The sequence below is a fragment of the Puntigrus tetrazona genome, chromosome 4 (assembly GCF_018831695.1).
Source record: "Puntigrus tetrazona isolate hp1 chromosome 4, ASM1883169v1, whole genome shotgun sequence".
Classification (NCBI taxonomy): domain Eukaryota; kingdom Metazoa; phylum Chordata; class Actinopteri; order Cypriniformes; family Cyprinidae; genus Puntigrus; species Puntigrus tetrazona.
The window spans coordinates 4,706,243-4,729,938 of record NC_056702.1 but is presented as its reverse complement, the minus strand read 5'-3'; the positions used below and the strand labels follow the sequence as shown (position 1 = coordinate 4,729,938).

Below are 23,696 nucleotides of genomic sequence, written 5' to 3'. Positions count from 1 at the left end.
CTGCATAATAATGTATATTTAATGTGTTTCATAGACTGTATATTTGAACTGATTTATAAGCTGACAAAATACATTGCACAAACACATTGCAAAAAAAAATAAAAAATACCATAGTGTTGTTCCTGTTTATCAGAAGTGCATTTTAGAGTAACAGAAGTATAAGAACAAACATATACAGGTAACAAAATGACTGGCATACAGCTAAATTGAACAAAAACGTTGTACAGTGTATGACTCATTGACTGTAATCGAGGTTTTGTCAACTGCAGCCATAATATCGTTTATTAATAAACTCCAGCTATTTATAATGAATTAATAAACGGCCTGTCATGCCCTCTCCTTAGTGTGCTTTGATATGTATTTAGTAATTATGCTGTCATTTGCTTTTTCCAGCCCCAATTGTTTAAAAAAAGAGCCCGAGTTTTACAACAAGCGTAACTCCAGCCCCCCACGTGCCCGATTTGGGGTTCCTAAAAATAAAAATGACAGTCACAACTGTCGCGGCGCTCGGGGTCTGTCCAATCCCCTTCCCCGCTGCGCGCTTCGCCCAATCGGGCGCCGGTATCACTATCTCGGTCAGATTAGAGGATCACCCATCGGCCAGTTCTATATGGTCATGATGACAGCTGCATACCAGGAGATCCAGCAGACTGACGTGTGAGCCCTGACGGAGGGGTCTCAGATTTTTAAAGCGCCTCATGCTTCGTTTAACCGTTCAAGTATATGAAGCCGCGTCTCCTTAGCCGTCTTTCCTTTAATTTCGAACGCGAATAAAGCAGGAACGAACTTTTTTTCTCTCGCGGCGTTCTGAAGAGTGGCGGCTGGAATCATTCAAAAAATTCGCGTGGAACTTTTGCCTCGCGACCGTTCGTTCTTTAAAAGTCGTTTAAATCCGGTTTGGGTCCGAAGCGGTACTTCTGTCCCTGCCCTCTTCGGACGCTCTTCCAACTCTTAAACTTTCTTTCGTTTTCTTTCCTTCTTTTTTTTTCTTTCTTTCGGAAGAGCGTGCGCGCGCTTGCCCCACTCCCCCTCGCGCTGTAAAAACTCGCTGATTGTCGTATAAAGGGGGGCACGAGAACTTCGGAAAAAAAAAAAACAAAAAAAAAACATGATGAGCAATAATACATACTACGACCAGCAGCTGCCGCCGCAGTATTACCAGGGCACCGACAACGGGGAGGACGGAGACGAGGAGATGCCGGCCACGGAGAAGGACCTGGCGGAGGATGCGCCCTGGAAGAAGATCCAGCAGAACACCTTCACCAGGTGGTGCAACGAGCATCTGAAATGCCTCAACAAAAAGATCAACGACCTGCAGAAGGACCTGAGCGACGGGCTCAAGCTCATCGGGCTCCTGGAAGTTCTCAGCCAGAAGAAAATGTACAGAAAGTACCACGCCAGACCCAATTTCAGGCAGATGAAGCTGGAAAACGTGTCCGTCGCGCTAGAGTTTCTAGAAAGGGAACACATCAAACTGGTTTCTATAGGTAAGTGTTGTTTTATTGCGTAAAAATAGCTATTTATGGAAGCATAAGTTTATTAAATATACGCGAAACAAACAAAAAGTGTCTTGTGATGTGCACATCTTTTTATTGAGTGATCGTGATCATGCACGGTTCGATAGGAACGCGTATCGTTGCTATGGTTACCTCATCGTTCCAACCTCGCGAGCGTTTACTGGGACTTGTAATCTAACTTTTGTATAAAGAAAACATACTTTTCAAGGCCACCTCGACTGTTTGTTTTAACATTCTGTGGGGGGCTCGAGCCTTAATTAGGGGGTCGGACCACACAAACTACTCATAATGAGTCTGCTTTCCATTTCAGCTCCAAATATTATTTCTCATTTGTTGTAATTCCATTAGTTATAATTTTGGAAGCTCTAAAGTATTATTTTAGATTGCCCACACACATTTATCATATTTGAATAGACAACTAGACAATAGACAAGGCTACTATCCATTAAAACGGAATGATTTTTGCCCTTTTTTGCATAACAATTTGCTCATTAAACACTTTATAATACTTTTAATTGTAAATAAATATATTGTGCATATATACAAAAGGCTGTGCCAGATCAGAAGTGCATTTTCCTTCAAATAAGAATCAAAGTTTTATGATGTTTGTTCGAATGCACATTAAACGTGCATTTTCTGTTTACATGATAGATGCTAGATATATTGATTAAATTATAGATATAACTGTCATTAATTTGATTCTTATTGTTTTTGACATAAACTGCTCCTGTTGATATAATCACCTTAGATGAGGCAGAAAGGACACTAGTTGTATATTTCGGGGTGTATTTTTTGTACCCCTAGTCTTTGGGACACAGTCTTAAACTCAGCTTTGTGGATGATTCAGAAAGGGCATGCAGGCGTGAAATAACCATTGATTACAGTGTATTTTTTATTGCATTTAGAGTGCTTTTTTGCATTTAACTTTGTATTTTCTTTGTCCTTTTAGTGGACCGACAGTCTGATACGAAAACTAATGCATAAACATCAACAATAGGCTGCAAATATCATCAGACATATAAATCAAAAAGTAGAGTTGCTGTTTCTGGGTCGTCTTGGCTTCTTTAAAATGACTCCAGGATCTCTTTTAGGATCAGTGCTAGATTTCTTTGCAGTGGCAAAAGCCTTGTATTGTTCTGATAGCTCAGCGGTGGGTGTCAGGAATCGGCAGCATGACATTCTTTCAAAACAATTAGTCACCAGAAAAAGGGCAACGTTCATTCCTATTACTTTTGTGGGGCTGGTATGTTTATAATAAAGACCGGACTTAGCCATCGACTGAATGATTATGTGATTGGACTTTGACTGCAGATGTGGGCCTCCTACTGCAGGGTTTGGGGGGAAGGAGCCAACCGTCTCGCACGCTGGCACATGACAGCAGCTCTTTCGGCCCAGCTGTCATTGGCAATGAGACGGATCTTTCCAGAAGGGCACCTGCCTCTCAGAACTCCCCTTACGCAAGAGTGTAGGGTGACAGAGGTGCAGGACAAACTCGTCCAAGAAACCCTGTGTGTGTGTGTGTGTGTGTGAACTGTGTCACATGGGGGTTGGCCTGCTGCCTCTACAGGAAATACCACTCACCTCATTTATTTTATCACTAGTACGCATTCAGTCACTCGTGCAGATGTACCTGAAATGTGAGAATATATATAGATGTGTACGTGCATGCATGAAAATAATACGGAGTACCTAAAAGGACCTGTTGATGGTAAAACGGGATGAAATTTGGGGGAAAAATGGATTTCCATGCTTTGTGTTTCCTTGCAAAACTTTAGCTTTACTTTTTGCATTTACAGGTTAGTTTTGCACAAATGTTTTGCACGAAAACAGTGTTTCTTGGAAAAACACAATAGTTTCATGAAGCAAATGCAGTACAGTTTTACAACAGAAACATTTCACGCGACATTTTTATTTGTATTCATTTTTTATTAGTATTAGCTATTAATATATTGCATTTTTTATTCTCGCGTAGTCTTCGAACGCAGTCTTAATATTTGCGAATAGGCAGACTGAACAGCAATAGCAACATGGAAAAACTATATTTCAGCACTTTTGCGAGCAAATTTCCAGGGTAGCGTAATCGTTTGTGAGAGAATGCGAAAGTTTTGCGAGTGAATGCAAAATAATTGAAATATGCTCCTTTAGGGGCCGTGTAAAATATAGCTTCAGTGATTTTTTTCATTTGTGAAAAATATAATATAGCCCGAATGCATTAAACAATGCTGAATTAATTTTTTTTTTGCACATTCAGAAGTGAACAAGCTGTTTGTGGAAAAATAGGAGCAGAAAACCCTTGAGTTTTGGTTGTAAGTGATGATGGCTCTGGGACGGGGATCTTCAGCGTTTAGCCCCCGAGTGAGTGATTGATAGATAGACAGCTGCGCTCTGGGGTCCATCTAGTAACAGGTGCTTTAAATAGTCCTCCAGACCCAGAGAGCCGGGACAGAGGGGCTTGCTGGAGGTCTTTCGGATAGTAAGAGAGAGAAAGAGTGAGTCATGGGATACAGATGATCAGCTCATGATTCACTACATTTATTGGATGAGTGTCCCCGTTTTTCTTGAGGATTTTCACCGGCTCTGCCAAAAATGGGATTAATGGCTAATTTTAACAACATCATTTTTTTTTTAAAGGCCATCGGTCATTTAAAACAATATTTTTCCTACATAATATTCGCTGTAAAATAAATAACGCATCATGCTTTGCTGTTCGATAAATTAAAGTTCATTTAATTTATTATTTTATTTTTAGACCTTGACGTTTGTAAAGTATTTCTATTTATTTAGTTTATTGTTATTGTTATTTATTGTAACGATTGCTAGTGTTAGTCATTCAGTGTCGCCGTTTCAGCAAAACGTTGTTTTTAGGCTTAACGTTTAAAAATAAGCAGACTTCGTGAACGATTTTTAAACAAAGGTTTATATTTGCAAGATTTGCGATCAGCGGCTCTAAGACGTAGTGACAGCGCCGAATGTCCCTGTTGAGTCCCTATTACATGTTATATCCCACAGGATGAATTTCATTAGATTCGAATTGAAGTCACAGCATGTTTTCCTGGAGTGGCTTTATCAGCACAGCGACTTATCTCTGCCAAGTCATGCTCTGTTTCTCTGCACGGAACACTCTCCCGGCCCATTACCCGGAGCTTTCCTCCGCTGCTCTGCACCGAGAAGTGGCGGAGGTTTTATCGATTCGCCCCTCTACTTCACCTCTGACATTGTTTCTGGTGAACGTTGCGTGTTGTATCTTTCGGTCGACCCCCAGAGTTTATCTCTGCTCCGTGTAATCTTTGGCCACGACGAGAAGGATTTCCATCCGTAGTATCCAAAAGTCAGGCTATCTTTTTCTGCACAACAACGAGCAGTCTTTCACGCAAACACGGTCTCCCTCTTTCTCTCTCTCTCTCGTGTCCTCCTGCTTTAATTGTTACCATGTGTCAAGAGCTAGTCAGTCCGCTGGAATGTTCGAGCACACGCTCACTCCCTCCGGAGATTTGACATGCACCGCTGTGCTGCTTTTCTCGATTTGTCCCACTCGGTTTATTAATATCTCTGCTAATGAAAGCCTAAAACGTGCTGCTGCTTTATTGCAAACTGTTGCGCATCGAGGCTGCAGATGGCCCAGGTGCATCCTGGGTGGGTGGATATCAGGTGTTTGCGAGGAACGGTTGTGCAGTTGAATTCCTTTGTTCGAATGTGGGGAAGTCAGCAAGGCCGCTGTTATTTCTGATCGCTTGTTTTCGGGATTATTACTCACTCCGAGTTACAAAAAAGACACTTTGGGGTCACTCGGAAACTGTTTATATCTCTGGATGCTGCAGTGATTGAATTCGGTTTATGGCATCAGAAGGGTTTATTCGGGATATCTTTGATATCTGTGAAATCTTCTGTTGCCGTATAAATCCAGCTCCAATCCTCAAACTCCGGGACCATGTGGGAGATCAGAAAATGATGGAAAGCAGACGAGGGAAAGAAGGGCGAGTCGCTTTTGATTATGAATGGGGTGCTGGAAGGATGACTGGGGCTTCATCTGTGCTGGAAGTGATATCTGAACCTGGCCGATGTTTTCAGCTGCTCTCGGCGCTGTTTGGATTGAGTTACACATTGTAGAACACGCTTTTTTGTTTTAAAGCGTATCTGAGATTCAAAATCAACTGGTTGCTCAAATTAAAGAAGTAGCTTGACCAGGAATAAAAATTCTGTCACGCTTTAATCGTATGTTGCTATATGACATCCTTTCACTAAAAGTGTATATATAAATGACTTAATTTGAACTAACTGGAACACTAAAAGATTAGTTTTGGATCTCATAGACTTGATTGTACAGGCAAAATAATATTTTTAGGTGAACTATCCATTTAATATATTATTTACCAATGTTTTAGATGTTTGGACTGTCATGAAGAAGTGTATATTTTTATTCAGCAAGGTTTTTATTACATTTAAATGTCAGCATAAATACATTTAGAATCGCACAAAGCATTTCTACGTTCTATAAAAGCTATTTAAACTTTCTATTCATCAAATAATTCAGCTTTGCCATCACAGGAACAAATAAATAAATTCAAAAATATATTTAAACACAAATATGTCCATTTACGTTAAATACATTTAAATTTACAATAAACTTACATTTAAAAATGAAGCATACCTAGGATCCTAACTAGAATGAAATTTATGGAAACAATATATATTTTTCCTGTGATCATAACAGGATTGAGTTTTAAGACTTCCTGTGTTTGGAATGTCATTCTATCTCTTCAGTACCGGAGCGGCTGTCGGGTTTAGCGCTGGGGTCAGAGGTCAAGATCACGACTGCTTTGCTGATTTGACGTCCATGGAAGTCTCTAACAGGTGTTTAACAACAGCTACGACTCCTGAAATCTCTCTTTTTTTTTTTTTTTTTAAACAGTCACTGCGACGTATTATTATAAGTCGCTCTGTCAGCTCGGCGTGTTTTTGCAGTCTGAAGTCTTTGGCAGACATTAAGCAGTTGTTCCTTACTGTGTTATCAGCAAGGCTGGGAATCAGACGGCCCAAGTGCACTCTGGGGTGTTTGGTGTCAGCAGTGTCAGGCACACAGGGCTGTCAGCGGCGTGATGATGTCATCAGCTGCCTGACCCCGAGTTGCCAGATTGACTCAGACAAGAAAACCCCTCATCGCCCACATGGTCAAACGTCTTCGCCTCGCTCGTTTTCTTTAGCCCACACACAGAAATAGACCGACTAAAGCCTGAGGATTAAGCAGAGCTATATAAATGGACAAATGACTAATATCATGATGTAAAGGTATTTCCCTAGAATTATTATGGCAGCAGTAATAGTGATGCTAGCCTTAGCAAATGCCACTAATATTTAATTTAATCCATCTGATTGGGGTTTAGTTCCCAGCTGGAAACCCAGATGTGAATTTTCTCCCTCGTAACTCTGGAAAGGACTCTTTTCTTATGGTAGACTTTTAGTGAATTCCATGAAGAGAAACTCAGAGCGCTAAAACTAAGCTTAAGAAGGCAGTAAAAGCCCTTGTGAGTGACGTTTGACAGTTTCATCCCAGGCCTGGACTGCGTTTTGATGTGTTTACACTGGACAATCAGCATTGAGATGTCTGAGACATGCACAGTTAATGGCCCGTAGGCATGTTCTTAGCTAGTTCTTGAAGGAACATAAAGGATTGTGTCTATGTCTCAAGTGTCTGTCTGTGTTTATAGAAATGTGACCTAAAGTGCAGACAGGCTTGTCTCTAAGTGCTTTTTAACTCATTCTTTCAGCACTGCAAAAATTTGATGTTCTTAAAGCTTAAAGTAATACAGTTTTACATAATATATGTGTGTATACTGTTTATATATATATATATATATATATATATATATATATATATATATATATATATATATATATATATATATATATACACATACATACACATACACAAACACAAGCATTTATATATTTAAGAAAAATGTGTTGTTATGTGTTGTTTGTAAATATTTTCAAAATATGTACTGTATATGTGTGTATTTTTATATACATAATAAATATACACATTTATTTTTTAAATGTTCTATTTATTATTTGTTTTTATAATAGTTTTATATAATGTTAGATACTTCTATATTTAATTATAATCAACATTTTTGTATTCATTTTTATATTATTTTCCATAAAAATATATTTAAAGTTATTTTTCAGATGACTTTGTATTATTTCATTGATATTAACCAGCTTTGCGTTATTAAAATGTTGGTAATGTATGTTGGTACAATTATCAGTGTGCACTCTTTCTTTATGTTACCCAGATAATTCTGTTTTATTTGTTTGCAAGATACCAAGTGGTAACATGGGGTACACATTGTTCATTTTCAAATAATATTGTAGAAATACAAAGCTGGTTGAAAATTGGCCCTCAAATGATTATTAATTGATTTTTTTTTATATGATTTTATTTTTATTATATTTAATTATAATCAGTATTATTTTTATATTTCTATCATTGTATTTAATTATAATAATTTTTATTTTATATTTTATTTATATTTTATTTAATTTACTTTTTGGTATTTCATGTAAATTCCTCGTGTAAACACAATTTTTTTAAACCATCCAAAAAGACATAGTGTGTGTGTGCATATGTGCTTGTTTACAACATTTGTGTCTTTTAGTCATACTTTTCTTGGTAACTGCTTCGAATGTCCTTTCCTGAGCCCCGAGGTGCCGGAGTCTGTCCTAATTCAGGCGCAGTGGAGGGAGACTGGGACAAAGGCTCCTATGTGCCTGTTCTAGATGGAACTTCAACTCTGAAGCTTTGTTGAAGGATCGAGGGGAGGGGGTGAATGCATGCTGCAAAAAGACAGTTAGAATATGTGTGTGTGTGTGTGTGTGTGTGTGTGTATGAGGGGGAGGGCAGATCTCTGAGCACATCAGTTGTTGGTTTAGGATGCCTGTTAGCAGCTGTGACGGCAGCTGACTGGGTTTACTCAGATTGCCCGATTGCTCTGCTGACTATAAACAAAACCACTGTCTTTCTCATAAAGTCACATTGCGCTAAATGGGTCCAAAAATGCTTTTCTTGTTTTGAACTGTTTATGCATGTTAGCACCTAAAAATTGAGGAAAAAGAACATGTTTTTTTTTTTAGCGGAAGTTGCTATTGTTTCTTTTTCGCTGTGTGAAATACCTCCTCTGGAGTTTGGGGCTGGAGAGGGAAATGCCTCTTGGTTTGGGCCTTCTTGGAAATGACAGACTTATTGCTGTGTTTTATTGCCGGTTTACATTGGAGACATGCTTTTTTTCTGCTCATTTGACTTGAAGAAGAGGAATAACCGAGAGTTAAACTTTTTTTGAATGCCTCTTATGAAACATTGTATGAAAGTTAACCTCACATTGTTATCTTTATTTACACTTAAGGCTGGAATAAATTACACAGCTTTTGCACCGATTTGCAAAAATTCTACAACATTTATTTAAAGGGACAGTTCCCCAAATTACTCTCCCTCATGCCATTTCAAACCCGTAAGACATTCATCTTTGCAACAATAAAGTCTACTGATGTCTTATAGATGTCCTTACTGTCAAAAAGTATTTAGATTTTTAGGTAAGCTGTCTCTTTAAATGAAAGCTCTGTAATGCATATTTTAAATTGTAGTGAAATCTACTTAGCATTTGGTGGAACTGATTCATAAAAGCGAACCTTAGCTAAGGGTTATGGATATATTTTGCATTTACAAGGTGGAGATGAATGACTTCAAAGTGTCCGTGTGACTGATTCCAGGCTGTTTTTGTGCTTTGATCAAGTTTTTACCCCACAAAAAGGGGTAAAAAGGGTGTTTTAAAGGCCCACCGGTGACATTTTGTTTAATTACACCCTCACAGTTTATCCAGCTGTTCTCATGCCTGTGGGACACTTGAGATCAGCTGTGCAAGTGTTGTTCCTCTTGTCCATGGTCTTCAACAGGTTAGACAGGGCCGTGTGGTAAAACAACAAAATGCTGGTCGCCGATGTCCTTTTTTGGACTTTGGACGACGCACCACCTGCTGCAACACATGTGCCATATCGCAAGATGGTGTGTGTGTTCCTGTGGGAAGATCTTTATTTTCTCTCGCCTTCCCTCAGGCAGAAGTTCTCCTGGATCACTTATTGATCTGCTTCACGAAAACCTGTGTATTTAGCGAAGCGTTCCTGTCAACACGTAGGCGCCATGCCTGTTTTCACAGTTTCCATATCCATGGTGATGTACGAGTGTGTGAAAACGTGTTTATGCGGGAAGGACGTTGATAAATGAACTGCTCTGTCACTGTCCAGGCTCTCTGTTTCTGTTGGGTTTCAGCGTTTATTTCTTTTTGACCTCATGCGTTCTGGTGAGGGAAGTCAGTTGCTTCCAACGGCTGCCGTCTTGCAGCATTAGGCAACTTGGGCCACTGCTCATTTCTTTCTGTACTCTGAAACGAATGCTTAGAGATATACGACTGTCAATTAAAGCATCACGTTTGACATAAAGTTAAATCGGAATCATGTTGCATGGTTTGACTTGTTCCTGTAAGAAGTAACAGCTCGTTCTTGTTTCAGGATTGAATGTAATGCAGTGACATGGATGCTCGTGTTTAAGTGGCACTTATTGGCTTGTTAAGTAAAAGAAGTTTCCTGTCGTCATTGGCAGTTGGGTTTCTGATGTAATGTGTCACCGCAAAGACTGCAAGTTGAGTAAATTGTGCAAATACATCAATGTTAGACATGTGGACATTTCAGCACAGCATCCCCAAGAGTGCTGTGAAGTGATGTGAAGCACAGACAGTCTGCTCGCCTGCATACTGAGTCTGGGGTGATATGGGAAGGAAGTAGGGAGGCTATAGGCTGCTATTATAATATCACATAATAAAATATCATCTCAAGATTTCATATTTTGCGATAGAACTAATATTGACAGAGAAATAAAATAAAATAAAATAAAATAAAATAAAATAAAATTTAATTTAATTTAATTTAATTTAATTTAATTTAATTTAATTTAATTTAATTTAATAAAAAAGGAGTTTGAATAGCACCCTATGGCTATGTCGACTTCAGATTTGGAACAGGAAGCTTTAATTTTATATGCATTTTACATTCAAAATGAACATTATACATGCATATATGCAATCGTTGCATTGTGTTTTCTTTAAAGTAAATTTAAAGATCTATAACTTGATAATTTCATGTTTTCAAATGATTCCACTTTCACCAGATCAACATTCTGAAGGATCATATGGCACTGAAAATTGGAGTAAACATGCTGAAAAAAATCAGCTTTTCAGTTGCATGTATAAATTATTATTGAAAATATGTTCAAACAGAAAACAGTTATTTGCATTTGCATTAATTTATAAATTATTATATTAGATAGCAGATCAGATTATTGTTGAATGCCACTCTAAAAGTTCTCATTAGTTCCCTAAGAAAATGAAATTAGTGAAATTTTTAATTAGTGACATTTATGTGGAAAGTAAGAAATTTCAGTACATTCACAGAAAAAACACATAGGTCTAGAAAGCCCACCCAAAAACCTCGATGATTTAAAACAGCTGATTAGTGTTTCTCAGAGCATGCACGTCTACTTGCTTAGCTGCTTGATGTGCGTGTTTTCTGCAGTATCTCTAACACTCGTCTGTTGTTCTTTGAAGATCCTGTGGAAAATGTGAATGTTGATGGCATGTGTCCATGATGTCTTCATAACCCCCCCCAAACCCCCACCCTTTTCCTCCTTCCTATCTTTGCCTCTTGGAGAGACACGGTAATGGAATTATATTTTCCGGCCTGTCCAGAGAACCATGAACTTGACCTCTTCGACAATGGATGCACGCTAGCATAATGTCATCTGAATATTTGATGGGTCCACAGTTTCAGGATGTGACTTCAGGCTGCTCTGTGTTTTGTGTGCGCCTCTTGGAGAAAGTCAGATAACAGGAACGTTATCTTTCCGCAGCTACTGGGGGAATCCCTGCTCTCTCTCTCTCTCTCTCTTCTAACAGACTGTACACAACTGAGATGAAACCCCACACATTCAGAGCCTGGACTTTTGTGTCAAAACGCTATTTAATGTATATTTGCTCAAAAGGGTAGGCTTCAAACAAGAGGTTCCAGTTTATATTTGTTTGTTTCTTCATGGGAACAGGTTTGGAGAACTACAAGATTATTAGACTACATTTTACAAGAAAATTCTATTTCATGGTACATAATAGTTTCTTTTAAAGAACTTTGACCAAAAAAATGTCCAGAATAAAAGGCAATATTATGATTTTAAATCCTGTAATTTGGACTATTAAGCAGTTGTGGCTATATAACTAGCAACTGCAATTCTAAAAATGGCAAATTAAAATAATTAATTGCTTTTTCTTTTATTTTTGATTTAGTGCTGGAGCATCCATCTCTTAATTAAAGTTTCTTCAAATGACACCACATGTTTTTCAGTGTACTTTTAGATGGAGTACAGCATGTGACATTGCAAAACCCTCTTGAAATGATTTGTGACATTGCTTTCTAGATACCAGAAAGAACCAAAGACAGAATATAGACTGTGATCAACAGTAAACATTTCATACTGAAGAAGAATTATACTTGGTTTAAGAGTGTGTGTGTGTGTGTGTGTTTGTTGTGTGGTTGTTTATAACTCAGATCTCAACTATGATATTCATGTCTTGTGCTTCGTTGCATTGTCTGTCTGTTGAAGTCCTCCAGAACCTTCGCTTTGTGATTATGTATGTATGTGTTGAAACGGTGTTTTATTTTATTGTACTGTCGTGTTTTATGGCTTTAAGGGAATAATAGGAAAATTATGACTGCATTTTTTGCCTTTGAACCTTTAATTACCGTTTGCTCCGTGCATACATCTTTTTTTCCATTTATTTATACAGCTTGCTTCAATTGTATTTTCTCTTGTTTATGCTATTGTGATTGATTAGTTTGTCTTTTACAGTTTGTGAAACAAAAGAGCCTCATTTATTATACATTCCCTCTTGAAGTGATGTGTGTGTGTGCGTGCGTGTGTGTGTTTGGGGGTAGGATGCATATTTCCCGAGGCAGAATGTCTCTTCCACACAGAGGCCATTGTCTCTGTCTCTTCTGTCCTAGTGACCATGGCAAGCTTTCTATCTTCTCCAGGGAGACTGCGATGTTTGTTTGGTCACCATAAGCAACAGCCGACAATCACCTGATGCATCTAAGCTGCAGACATTTCTGATGGCGTCACTGGCCGATGTTCAAATAATCCAAAGGTCAACGCTGAATGACCTTATTAGAAATTCCTATTAGAATTTCTTATAGGAAATTTTAGAAACCGGAAATGTGTATAAACAAATGACATAAACAGACTCTGTCAGATTTTTCCATCAATCAGCCATCAATCACAACATTTACTTCATTGTCATTTTAAGCGCAAACTAAATAAGTGAATGATATTTGGAAATATTTAAACTATTTTCAAATATATTTATTTTTTATATTATATTAGCTTTTGTTTTTATAATGTCAATATTCTCGGCCATAATTCATTTCCGATTTTTAAATAAAGTTGTGATTTAAAGTGCAAACTTGGATATGTTTATGTTGATTAGGCTTATTATAGAATTCAGAACAAATTTGTCATCGTGACTGGAGTATTTCATAATTCCCTTACCGAACCGGTTGCTAAAACAACAAAAGCACTGCATGCAAATAGCCCTATCAGCCGGCACAGTCCATTCTTAGTGAATTCCCTCCTTTGAAGACCTTCCAAACAATGACAATATGCTGTTCATCAGTGAAATGAAGCAATTGCTTTTAGTTTAAAAGAGCGGCAATCACCAACAGCTGGATTCAAGACGAACGCAGTAACACCATTACATGTGTTTTCTCCTATAGCCTTTGCCAACAGTGGCTTTATAAAATGCTTCCAGCATCTGTTTCATTATTTTTATCTCGTGTTGTTGGTGTGGTTCAGCGGAGGGAGGATGTGAATGATCCAGACTGGCTTTAATCAGGGTTAGGAAAGTGTCTCATTACTCACGTAGCCAGAGATATGCTGCGTTCACACAACAGATTAGCTGTTCCTCATACTTGTTATCAGACATGCTAAAGAAAATGTTACTACTTTAGTCATTTAGTTATTTTTATGTTTTTTAGTTTTCAGTGGTTATTAGTTTAGAATTAATTAATTAATTAAACTTTTTTTTTTTTTTTTTTTTTTTTTAGAAATCCTTAATTCATATTTTAATCTACAACTAATTTCAACATTTACCACATTTTTATACGATTTGGTGACATTTTCCCTTCATAACCTCAGACAGTATTGCGATTATTAATTCACAAGTAGTGAAGAGTCCTGGAACAGCTCTTTTTGGAGTGGGACAAATGAGAAAACGTTTCTGCTTGTTCTCTGAATTACCCCCACTCTCCATAAGATGTCCTTTCCTTTCTCACTGTCCTAAAGGGTCTTTTCTCAGGCTCTGATCCCATATTTGTTTTCCTGCCCATTATGTGGTGGTGCTGTACCCTAGCGGGCTGGAATTCCTGGCCCATGTCATCAGCCGTTCCTCAAAAAGGCTTCATTTGCAGCCACTGCGCTTTATGCCGTCGGAAGGAAACACTTAGCTCTGATGTCTTTCATTAAGTGTGTTTGAATCCAGCTGTTTGTCAGGCCATGTGCTTTATCTGCAGGGGTTTGTATTTTGCCGGGATTCTCAGGGAGGTGATGTATACGCTGAAAAAAAATAGTTGAAATAACTTGTTACCCCACTGCCTAAAAATGTTGTCACTTAAATAACATTAAGTAACTCAAAATTTCAAGTTGACTAAACTAAAAAAAATATGCAGCAGGGTAACAAGTTATTTCAAGTTGAAACAAAAAATTTTTTTTTACAGTGTAGAGAACCACTGCATTTTCATTGGCATCTGAAAACCTCTTTCGTCTCATAAGGAGCTTTTAGGAAAAGTATACCATGTAGATGTTTGTGTCTCTGATCAGTGTATGCGTGCACCTACTCTGTCATATTTGGCTTTTTATTCTGTATGTGTATTGCATATTGTCAGATGATGATCTAGATCCCCTGAGGCAAACAATAGCAGCGGATACACACCTGTTTATTGATATTTGATAGTGGTGAGTGTTGAACAGCTGAGATGTGTCTTTGTGTGCTTGCTGTCTGATATCTGTCTGTACCTGACACACACACTCACTCATCCCTGCACATAAATTGAGAAAAATAAACCATGATTCTGAGATCCATTTTTTTTTACAGTGACAGCAAATGATATCATAATTTATGACTGCCCTTCAGAATAAATATGTATGCAAAATTTTATGCATTAATAAGGAAGAGCAATAGTAATACTCTACCTTTTCTTTTTCTTTGACTTTCTTTATCATACTCTCATTCTCTCTTTCTATACTTTCTTAACGGCACATATCAAGAACATTGCCAAATACTTTCTCCTTGTCTGTTTCTGTTGAGCTTGGCCTTGATGCAGAGTGCACATAAATGTCTGGATGCATTCCTCTCTAAGCATCTAGAGCGCCTAGGAACCCAAAAACATTAAACCCTGTTCTTGAGAGGAGGCCACAGTGAGCTTCGCCCAACGTATGAGAAATTCTCAAAAGTAATATATCAAATAGCACTGAGGAATTTGATCTGGAACTTGTTTGATTGCAGCGAGGCAAGAATGAGAGAGAAAAACAGAAAATAGCAGTAATATTTGATTGGAGATATTGGATTACTGCCAGACCGCTGCGCACATTGCAGCGTTTAGTGCAGACAGCTCTGCTGGGGGTTGAGGCAAAGTGTAGTCAGATTCAGCCAGCGTCCCGATTAAGTTTCATCTCTCTGTGTGTGTTTTATTTAAACTGACCTCATTCCACAGATCCAGGGTTAAATGACATCAGCCTTTGGCATTCGGTCAGTGGCTTAGTAGTGTCCATCTTAATTCATATTCCACATTGTAGTCCAGAGTCTGTTGACTGTAAGGAAAAATTTGGGTAAAGGTAATAAGTAAAAAGTGCATGGGTGACTTTCTGTGATAACTGGGTGTAAATAAGGCTTGAAACTTTTTAGGTACAGATGTGTACCCTTTGTGAAAGTATACTTTGAGTGCATGAGTGCTGCGTTGGGAGAGTTTGTCCTTGCTGTTTATTTGTGCACATCTAAACCTGTGAAAGCTATCAACACAGCAGGTGAGCAGAACAAACGGTGTGCTGCGAATCTCTCTGAATAAACAAAAAGCGGCACGATCGTGGCTTTAAAACAACACGCAATGCTAGGGAGGACATCTGAAAAATAAACACAGGTGTTGTCATTATTTAAGACAAGGTAGAGTACGGACAGGATGTTAACGTTTTATCCTAAGCTCTTATTTGGCCTGGATACTTTCTTCTAGTGTGTGTTGACATGACCGATCCCTCTTCAGTTCACCCTGAGCTTCTGATCTTCACCCTAAACTAATATATGTTCACAGTAGCACCACAGGAGTAATAAAAACCAACCTCAGAATGTTTAATGGTTTCCTACGCCAAGCATTGAAACTAATCTCAAAAACAATATGGTTTTCTGCTCGTTGTCTCTTTATGATTCCCAGTATCTCCACAAAAGGTGTTTCTGCGCTCATGTGTGGAGTAATACATTTAAATCTTTCTCTTTCTCATTGCAGACAGTAAAGCTATAGTGGACGGCAACCTAAAACTGATCCTGGGGCTGATATGGACCCTTATTCTGCACTACTCCATTTCCATGCCTATGTGGGAGGATGAGGACGATGAAGACGCCAGGAAGCTGACGCCCAAACAGCGCCTTCTGGGCTGGATCCAGAACAAGGTCCCCCAGCTGCCCATCAACAACTTCCACAGGGACTGGAGAGATGGCAAAGCCCTCGGTGCCCTGGTGGATAATTGCGCACCTGGTGAGCAGAAATCTGTGGTTTATGACCACTTGGCGACAAACGTATCATGGTACATTAATCACATGTGGTCTTACATGGAAAACTATCTTCATTACATAGATTGAAGGACCAGTAAAACTCATCAGGAAAATGTCAAGAGTCATGCAGAATCTGCTTTGCCTTAGGAAATGGGAAGCTGGTTTGATAATTACAGCATATGATCTCACTGTGGAAAGAGCCAACGAGAGAACAATTGGCGACCTCAAAACAAGAGATCACTGCAATCCAAAACATGATTCATGAATTGATATTTCTGGATTGGTTTAGATTTACACTAGTGGAAAATCCAGAACCCTGTGCAGTTCAGAAAGGGTTTAGTGGACAGGTCAAGTCTATTTGAAAAGCGTGCGCGTCCGTCCATAATCGAAGCTGCCATTCTGGCATTGCAAATGCTCTCGGGACTCCGGACTTGGCTATATATCCGTTGGGAAACGAGTAGGAGAAGTTACACTAGAACATGCTCTTGGATCAACAACCTTGTTACAACATTCCAATCAAATAATCAGAAGTTTGGAGTTAATACTGAGCTTAAGCAACATGATTTCAAGCATGATTTTTTAGCAGTAAGTATGTAACTAGATGGAGTTGATCCAGGAATATGTCCTACTGATAAAGTGATATATCTTTTATTCCTTGTTGCGATGTGGTGAAACACGTACTTGTATAAATCGTTCACAATAAGACAAATAGCATGCGTTTAGAAAATAGAACTAGTACTAAATGGTTCGATTTGTTTTCGTTAAAACATAACAGAGTTCAGCAAGTTTGGCAAACAAAAACAGCAGTTTCATTGTCCCTTTAGTAAAGAAAGCAGGTGTAGATGTGGCAGTGGGTGGAAGGCAGCTGTAAACTTTCATTTTAGGGTTCATTTCACACCCAAACAGAACTAGATTTAACATTCAATAACATTTGACATGTGTCAATAATATTGTGATATTTAAAAATTATGCATCGGTTGAAGTGGTTTAGGTGCCGACTGAAAGGGCTGCTGACTAGAAATGAGTTGGGTTGAGTAATGTAGGTGGTGATGCATTAAAACTATTGGGTAAAACAGAAGCACTGCTAGAACAGATGGCTTTACTGCTGTATTTTTCCTCCAATGCTGAGAAACTGAAGGGCACTGCCATAAAACAACCATTGCGTTCAAATTAAAAAAATGTCGGGTTAACATTGTGACCCTGAGAAGCATTGCGAGAGGTGAAAGATGCAATATCTTTGCATGTTTCAGGTGTGTGTGTGTGTGCGTTTGCTGGCTCTGCTAGCTGCTAATGAGCCCCTGGTCTCTGCTGTAACTGAATGGAAAGTGTCAGAAGCTAAGACAGCGAACATGCTTAAGTGAAAACACATGCTGCTTTATGCATTTCCTGCCAACATGCACTTCATTATATTTTTCCCCATGTGCATGTGTGGAAAAGCATCTCTTAGCAGGAGTGAAGCCAGAAAAGTTAGATAAAGTATGTATTCCAGTATTTCAGTTTATTATAACATAACAACTCTTATATTGTATTTTATCTGTATACGTTTTTAGAGAAATGTTTTTAAAGTCTTCTATTGACATGCACGGAAAGAACAATTTGTGTGATACGTTTTTCCTCATTTGATTTACGTTTTATGATTTATTGATGGAAAGTGAATTGTACTTGAGAAGTCTCTAGCTTTTTAGTCTACGACTTTCCTCAAAAAGTAACTGCGTGCAGACTGTGCCACATTCACACTTTGTTTACGTCCCCTGTTGTTTCCTCCGTCTAATTTGTTTTCCGCTATTAATGGTGGTTATGTTACTCTTCCACCACCATCTTGGATCTGCGGGGAACTGTAAATACCACTCTTGGCAAGTTTAAATGCATTAAAAACCTAAAATGAAAGGTTTATCAGAGTTAGCAGTAAAAATGGGGCCTGTTACAGATACTCACTGTCCAAACCAAGTATGGGGCCGCTGTGCTGGAGAATCTTGGAAAACAATCCTAGATCTGATATTAAAGTTTTGGCAGTCGTTGAGGAGTCTTGTGGTTTCAAGGCTCTCTGGTTCCATTTGAACTAAACACCTCTTGCTCTTTGAGTGTAATCCAGCATATAATAACAGTTTTACTCCAGACGGCACTGGTGTGTGTTTGCTTCAGGGAAGCGCTCGGTGCTACGAGCCGGACCGCGCTTATTAAAGGTTGGAAAAAAGGGTGAAGTGACGGGAAACTGCTCATTTGAGAGCATTTAAGGTCAAGTTGAACTAAAGAACATGGATTAATAGGTCCTCGCTGTGGAACAGTGGGTCTGCAGCCCAAGATAAAGCTCAGTTCTGGCTTTTTTGTGTTTATCTACGTTTATAAAGCAATATGCAAGGTCATTTTAAAGTAAGAGTGCATTTTAGATCTATGCAGTAGCCATTCTTATTTAGGAAATGGTTCTAACTAACTGTTTGCATTCTAACCACTCTGTCTTCATCTAAGGCCTGTGTCCGGACTGGGAGACATGGGACCCGAGTCAGCCAGTGGAGAATGCAAGAGAAGCCATGCAACAAGCCGATGACTGGCTCGGTGTGCCTCAGGTAAGAAGCATGCTTTGTAGCCTGATTTGAGTCCGTTTTGTCTTCTGCAGAGCTTTTTTATAGGCCAGACTTTAAGAAGTAGCTTTTAGCTACTGAAATTACATTATGACCTCATTATTCTGAATGATCCTTGTGTGAGTGTGTGTGTGAGTCAGAGAGTGTAAAGGAATCTGGGGCGTTATTCACACAGACTTTACAAATGAGATTTTTTGGAACGTTAAACACTAAACTGATTATATTTTGTAGTCTGAAGAAAAAAAAAAAGGTTATTGCCACATTTATAGGTGACTTTAAAATCATGTTTTAATTAATCTACTCAAAGCTCACTTTTTATTAATATTAACTTGTGTTTGTATCACTCGTTTCTTAACTGTATTCCTGCCATCGAATGCCTTAAATGTATGAATTCTATTTTAATAATGCAAATATTCTTTTAAATTTTACATAAATTCTGTTCTTTTTATTCTTCAAGGAATCCTAAATATATATGCGAATATATACAAATAAAAAAGTTTTTTAAGCACCAAATATATTAGGAGTTTATAATATATAATATAGTTATATATTGGAAGCATCATCTGCTGAACATTCAATTTTAGCATTACAGAATTAAATTACCTTTTACAAAATATATTAAAATAGCGTTCTGTTATTTTTTTTAACTGTAGTAACTTTTTACAATATTATTGAATGTTTTTTGATCAAGTAAATGTTTATTTTTTTTGAAGGCTGTGCTTGTATTTACTGCACTGTCAAGAAAAGATGGAGTAAAAATGGAACAAACTAATCTGTTTTAATCTCTTATCAATTGACAGTATGGACGGCCAGCTCTAAAGATTAGATTTGAAAGCCTCAGTGGACCTGCCGTGCAGAAATCTTTTCAACTTATTTCAAAAATAAAAATAATTGATGCAAATAGATAGTCCACATCTATTAAGAGAAAACAATAGGTCATTGAATGCTATGGAGAAGGCTATCGCTACAGTTATGGGTTTTAATAACAAGGTGCATATTTCTTTTCCTGTTCCTGCTGATCTTTCTTTCAATCTCCACTTCTGTGTTTCTGCTGTGTTAAATACCATTTAGAGCTATTTGCAGTTAGCTCTTAACCTTCCAGCCTGGTGTTAAATATAGCAGAACACTTAACCAGTAGGACATGAAAGACGGGACTGAGGAGAGACAGAAAATATTTTCCACAGCTTTAAAAACACTGAGTGTACTTCATCAGTTTTGTGCCTTAGACCATGACAGAATAGAGCTGTGTTTATATCTGACGATCGATTCTGGCAGTGATGGTACTCAAAGAAAATGTCAAATGAAGTCAGTGAGAAGTGCTTTTTCATCTCAGTCCTGTTCTTGAGGCCTACAGCTATGCTCATTTTAGGTCTTTTGCTGTCTGATGCATGTTTTTAAAGAGGAGGACTTTCAAAATGGTTGCCCCAGGAAATGAATCGAGAAATAAGGCTTGAATAGCTTCCAGGATTGAACCTCTAATTTTGCACTTTGTACATCCAGGTGATTGCTCCAGAAGAGATTGTGGATCCTAACGTGGACGAGCACTCAGTGATGACCTACCTGTCTCAGTTCCCCAAAGCCAAACTTAAACCTGGTGCCCCACTGCGATCTAAAACGCTGCACCCAAAGAGAGCCAAGGCCTATGGTCCAGGTGAGACTGATAGATGATGTTAACACTTCTGAATGACAGACAGTGATTAGGAGACAGTGATCAACTTAATTATTTCTCTCTCTGAAGGTATTGAGCCCAGAGGTAATGTCGTTTTGAGGCCAGCTGAGTTTGTGGTGGAGACTGTGGAGGCCGGGCTTGGAGAAGTGTTGGTGTACATCGAGGATCCAGAGGGCCACACCGAGGAGGTCATCTTCTAATTCAAACTTCAAAACTTAAAACAATCCAGCATCTTTTAGCCAGGACAATTTGCAAACCATGCAGGTTCCTGGTGGTATTGCCAAGATTTTCATGTTCTTTTATTCAAAAGATCGTTCTGTTTAAAATAGAAGAACATAAAAGAAAAAAATTAATTATAAAAAATTCTAAGCTAATGTGATTTAATAGTAACACAATTAAATTTTATTTTAATTGAATGAGGAAATAGTTATTGAGCCTACTTAATAGGACTGCAGGGATACACAGGAATAAAAAAAAAAAAACTGTTTCATCAACTACCTGGTGAATGTCTTACTAATATGTCTTTTTTCACAGGCCAGAGTAATTCCCAACAATGACAGGAACAGGAGCTACTCTGTGGTCTATGTCCCGAAAGTGGAGGGTCTGCACAAGGTATAATTATTAGCAATGTAAAGTGGCTTTTGTTGTATTTTTCAGATTTATGAATTTTAGGTCCTGGTGACAGACAGCAGCATTGTAAGTTTAACAAAATGGAGCTGTGACAGATGAAATCAGAGAGAAGTTGTATGTGAAGAGTATTTCTATCTTCCTTCAGGTGAAGGTGTTGTTTGCTGGACAGGACATCGACAGAAGCCCTTTCCTAGTAAATGTATCTAAAGCACTGGGAGACCCGAACAAGGTGCAAGCCCGTGGGCCAGGTCTGGAGCCGGTGGGCAATGTGGCCAATAAACCCACCTATTTTGACATCTACACAGCAGGTAATGACAGAGAAATAATGCTGCTAGCTATGAAACCAGGAACTAGTTAAATGCATTTGTAATTAGTGTATTTGTGACTCCTCAGGTGCAGGAGCAGGCGATGTCGGTGTGATCATTGTGGATTCTCAGGGCCGCAGAGACACAGTGGAGATCATTCTGGAAAACAAGGGCGACAGTGTTTTCCGCTGCACGTACGGCCCCATTTTGGAGGGCCCTCACACTATATATGTGACATTCGCTGGCCAACAGATACCCAGAAGCCCTTTCACTGTCCACATCTCAGAGGGTGAGAAGTCCTGCAGAGTCTTTATTATTGTTTAACACCATAGCTTTTAATGCACCAATAAAACAAGTGCTTTTTTTGCCCAAGCCTTCGACGTTTTTTGTTGCATTAAAAGCATGCAGTGTTCTTTGTAAAATGTCTTATGCCGCTGCTGAAAAGTCTAGCTTAGACTAAAAATAAATCTGGTTGTCTTGATCACAAGTTTCAGTGTGCTAGTCTTTTCAGTTGTGGCATTTTGCACCTGAAGAGCTTATTTTTTCCCTTGTAATGAGTTCAAAGTTGAATGATTGACAGCATGCTGACACTGGACCAGTCCCAGAGAGACCTGCTTTCTGTGGCACTGACAAGACCAGGTTGTTTGGTTTTGAGCTCGGTTTGCTCACTGCTCCAGGGATCCACCACCCTCCCGATGATGACGAAACGCTTTATTGTGTTTCCTCTCTCCTCTTTCGCCTGTGTGTCGTTCTAGCTCCTCCGAGCGGCCGGCAGATCGGCTCCCCGGTTCACATAATCCCTCAGTCTATACGCACGCCGCCCTCAGAAAAGGCCAAGAAAATGCCTCCCCCAACGCCACCCAAACCCAGGCGACCAAGTTAGTACGGGCCACCCCGGGGGGCGTGGCAGATGCCTGCTCGAGCTTGGCCCCCCTCTCCTGTCTCCTCTCCTCCCCTCACCCTGGATGTGTCCTCTCTCGGGCACGCCACCTCTGGCTCGTTGGCATGCGCTGGCGCTTTGCTCTCTGGGGCAGCTAAAAATCTACAGGAAGCTTAGATAGATGCAAGAGGTGATGGGATGAGTGTGTGTGTGTGTGTGTGTGAGTGAAAATGAGAGTGTGAATGAAAGTAAGAGGAAGTTTAGAAAAGTGTTGCGAATGCTGCTGCTGGTCTTGTTTTAACCGATGCAGAAACAGAGCCACCATTCAGTGGTGGGACTGGACGATCACTTAACAGACTCTCGGCACACCAGGACAAGTTTCGCCTGGATTCTGCTAATATTTCAAATCTTGTAATAATAATTCCGAATTTAACTAATTTAACCCAAATTTATGATTAATTAATTATTAAAAAATAATTAAATAAATTAACAATAGTAACAAGTAGTAACGGTTTAAATTAGGGCTGTATATGTTAATCACAATATTTTATTTTAGTATTCTATTCTATTTCTATTTATTTTTATTTTGTTTATTCATTTTTATTTAATTTAATTTTTTTCACTTTTATTTTATTTAATTTTTATTAATATAACAGCCCAATTAAACTATTCATTTTAACCTGAACTGATATTGAATGTGAATATGCTAATCAAGATTTAATTTATTTTATTGTATTCAATTTTTTTTTTTATTCAGTTTTCTTTCATTTTGTTCATATAACAGCCCCTGTTTAAACTATTCACTTTAACCTGAACTGACACTGGATCTGTTTCCCACCTACAATTTTGAAGGCCTTAAAAATGAAGATGCCAATGTCTGAGTGACCGTCTGGGTGTGGAATACATTCATTTTCATCCTCGTTCAACAATTGTCATCGCCATCATCTCGGCATTTGCTCAATTTGGCCGTGTCGCTCTACAAATACTAACTGTGAGAATGGGAATGCTTTAATTATCTGTTATAACATGATTTTCCTAACCAAAGTGTACAATTAAGTAACTCATTAATTATTCAATTAACACTACTTTTCACATTTTTTTCACCCAATATGATTTTGTCTGCCTTTTTTATCCAGCACTGGAAGAAACAGATAGTGGAAGAAGAAATAGTTTGATCAGTTCTGAGAAAGCACTGAGGACTGAGCCA

The 23,696-nt window shown here is 38.6% G+C and overlaps 1 protein-coding gene across 10 annotated transcripts in view; it reads left to right on the top strand.

Moving 5' to 3' along the window:
• Positions 1-700: 700 nt before the first annotated feature.
• Positions 701-23,696, top strand: part of flncb (filamin C, gamma b (actin binding protein 280)) — a 44,906-nt gene continuing 21,910 nt past the window's right edge. For 2 of the 10 annotated variants that reach the window (XM_043237990.1, XM_043237988.1), the window contains exons 1-9: positions 701-1,487; positions 16,161-16,409; positions 18,893-18,990; positions 20,506-20,656; positions 20,744-20,862; positions 21,209-21,286; positions 21,450-21,612; positions 21,698-21,898; positions 22,365-22,487. In XM_043237990.1, coding sequence (XP_043093925.1) covers positions 1,109-1,487; positions 16,161-16,409; positions 18,893-18,990; positions 20,506-20,656; positions 20,744-20,862; positions 21,209-21,286; positions 21,450-21,612; positions 21,698-21,898; positions 22,365-22,487 — 1,561 coding nt within the window. In that variant the 5' untranslated portion in view covers positions 701-1,108. The remainder of the gene's footprint in view (positions 1,488-16,160; positions 16,410-18,892; positions 18,991-20,505; positions 20,657-20,743; positions 20,863-21,208; positions 21,287-21,449; positions 21,613-21,697; positions 21,899-22,364; positions 22,488-23,696) is intronic. The other 8 variants (XM_043237985.1, XM_043237983.1, XM_043237981.1 and 5 more) reach the window with 7 other exon arrangements.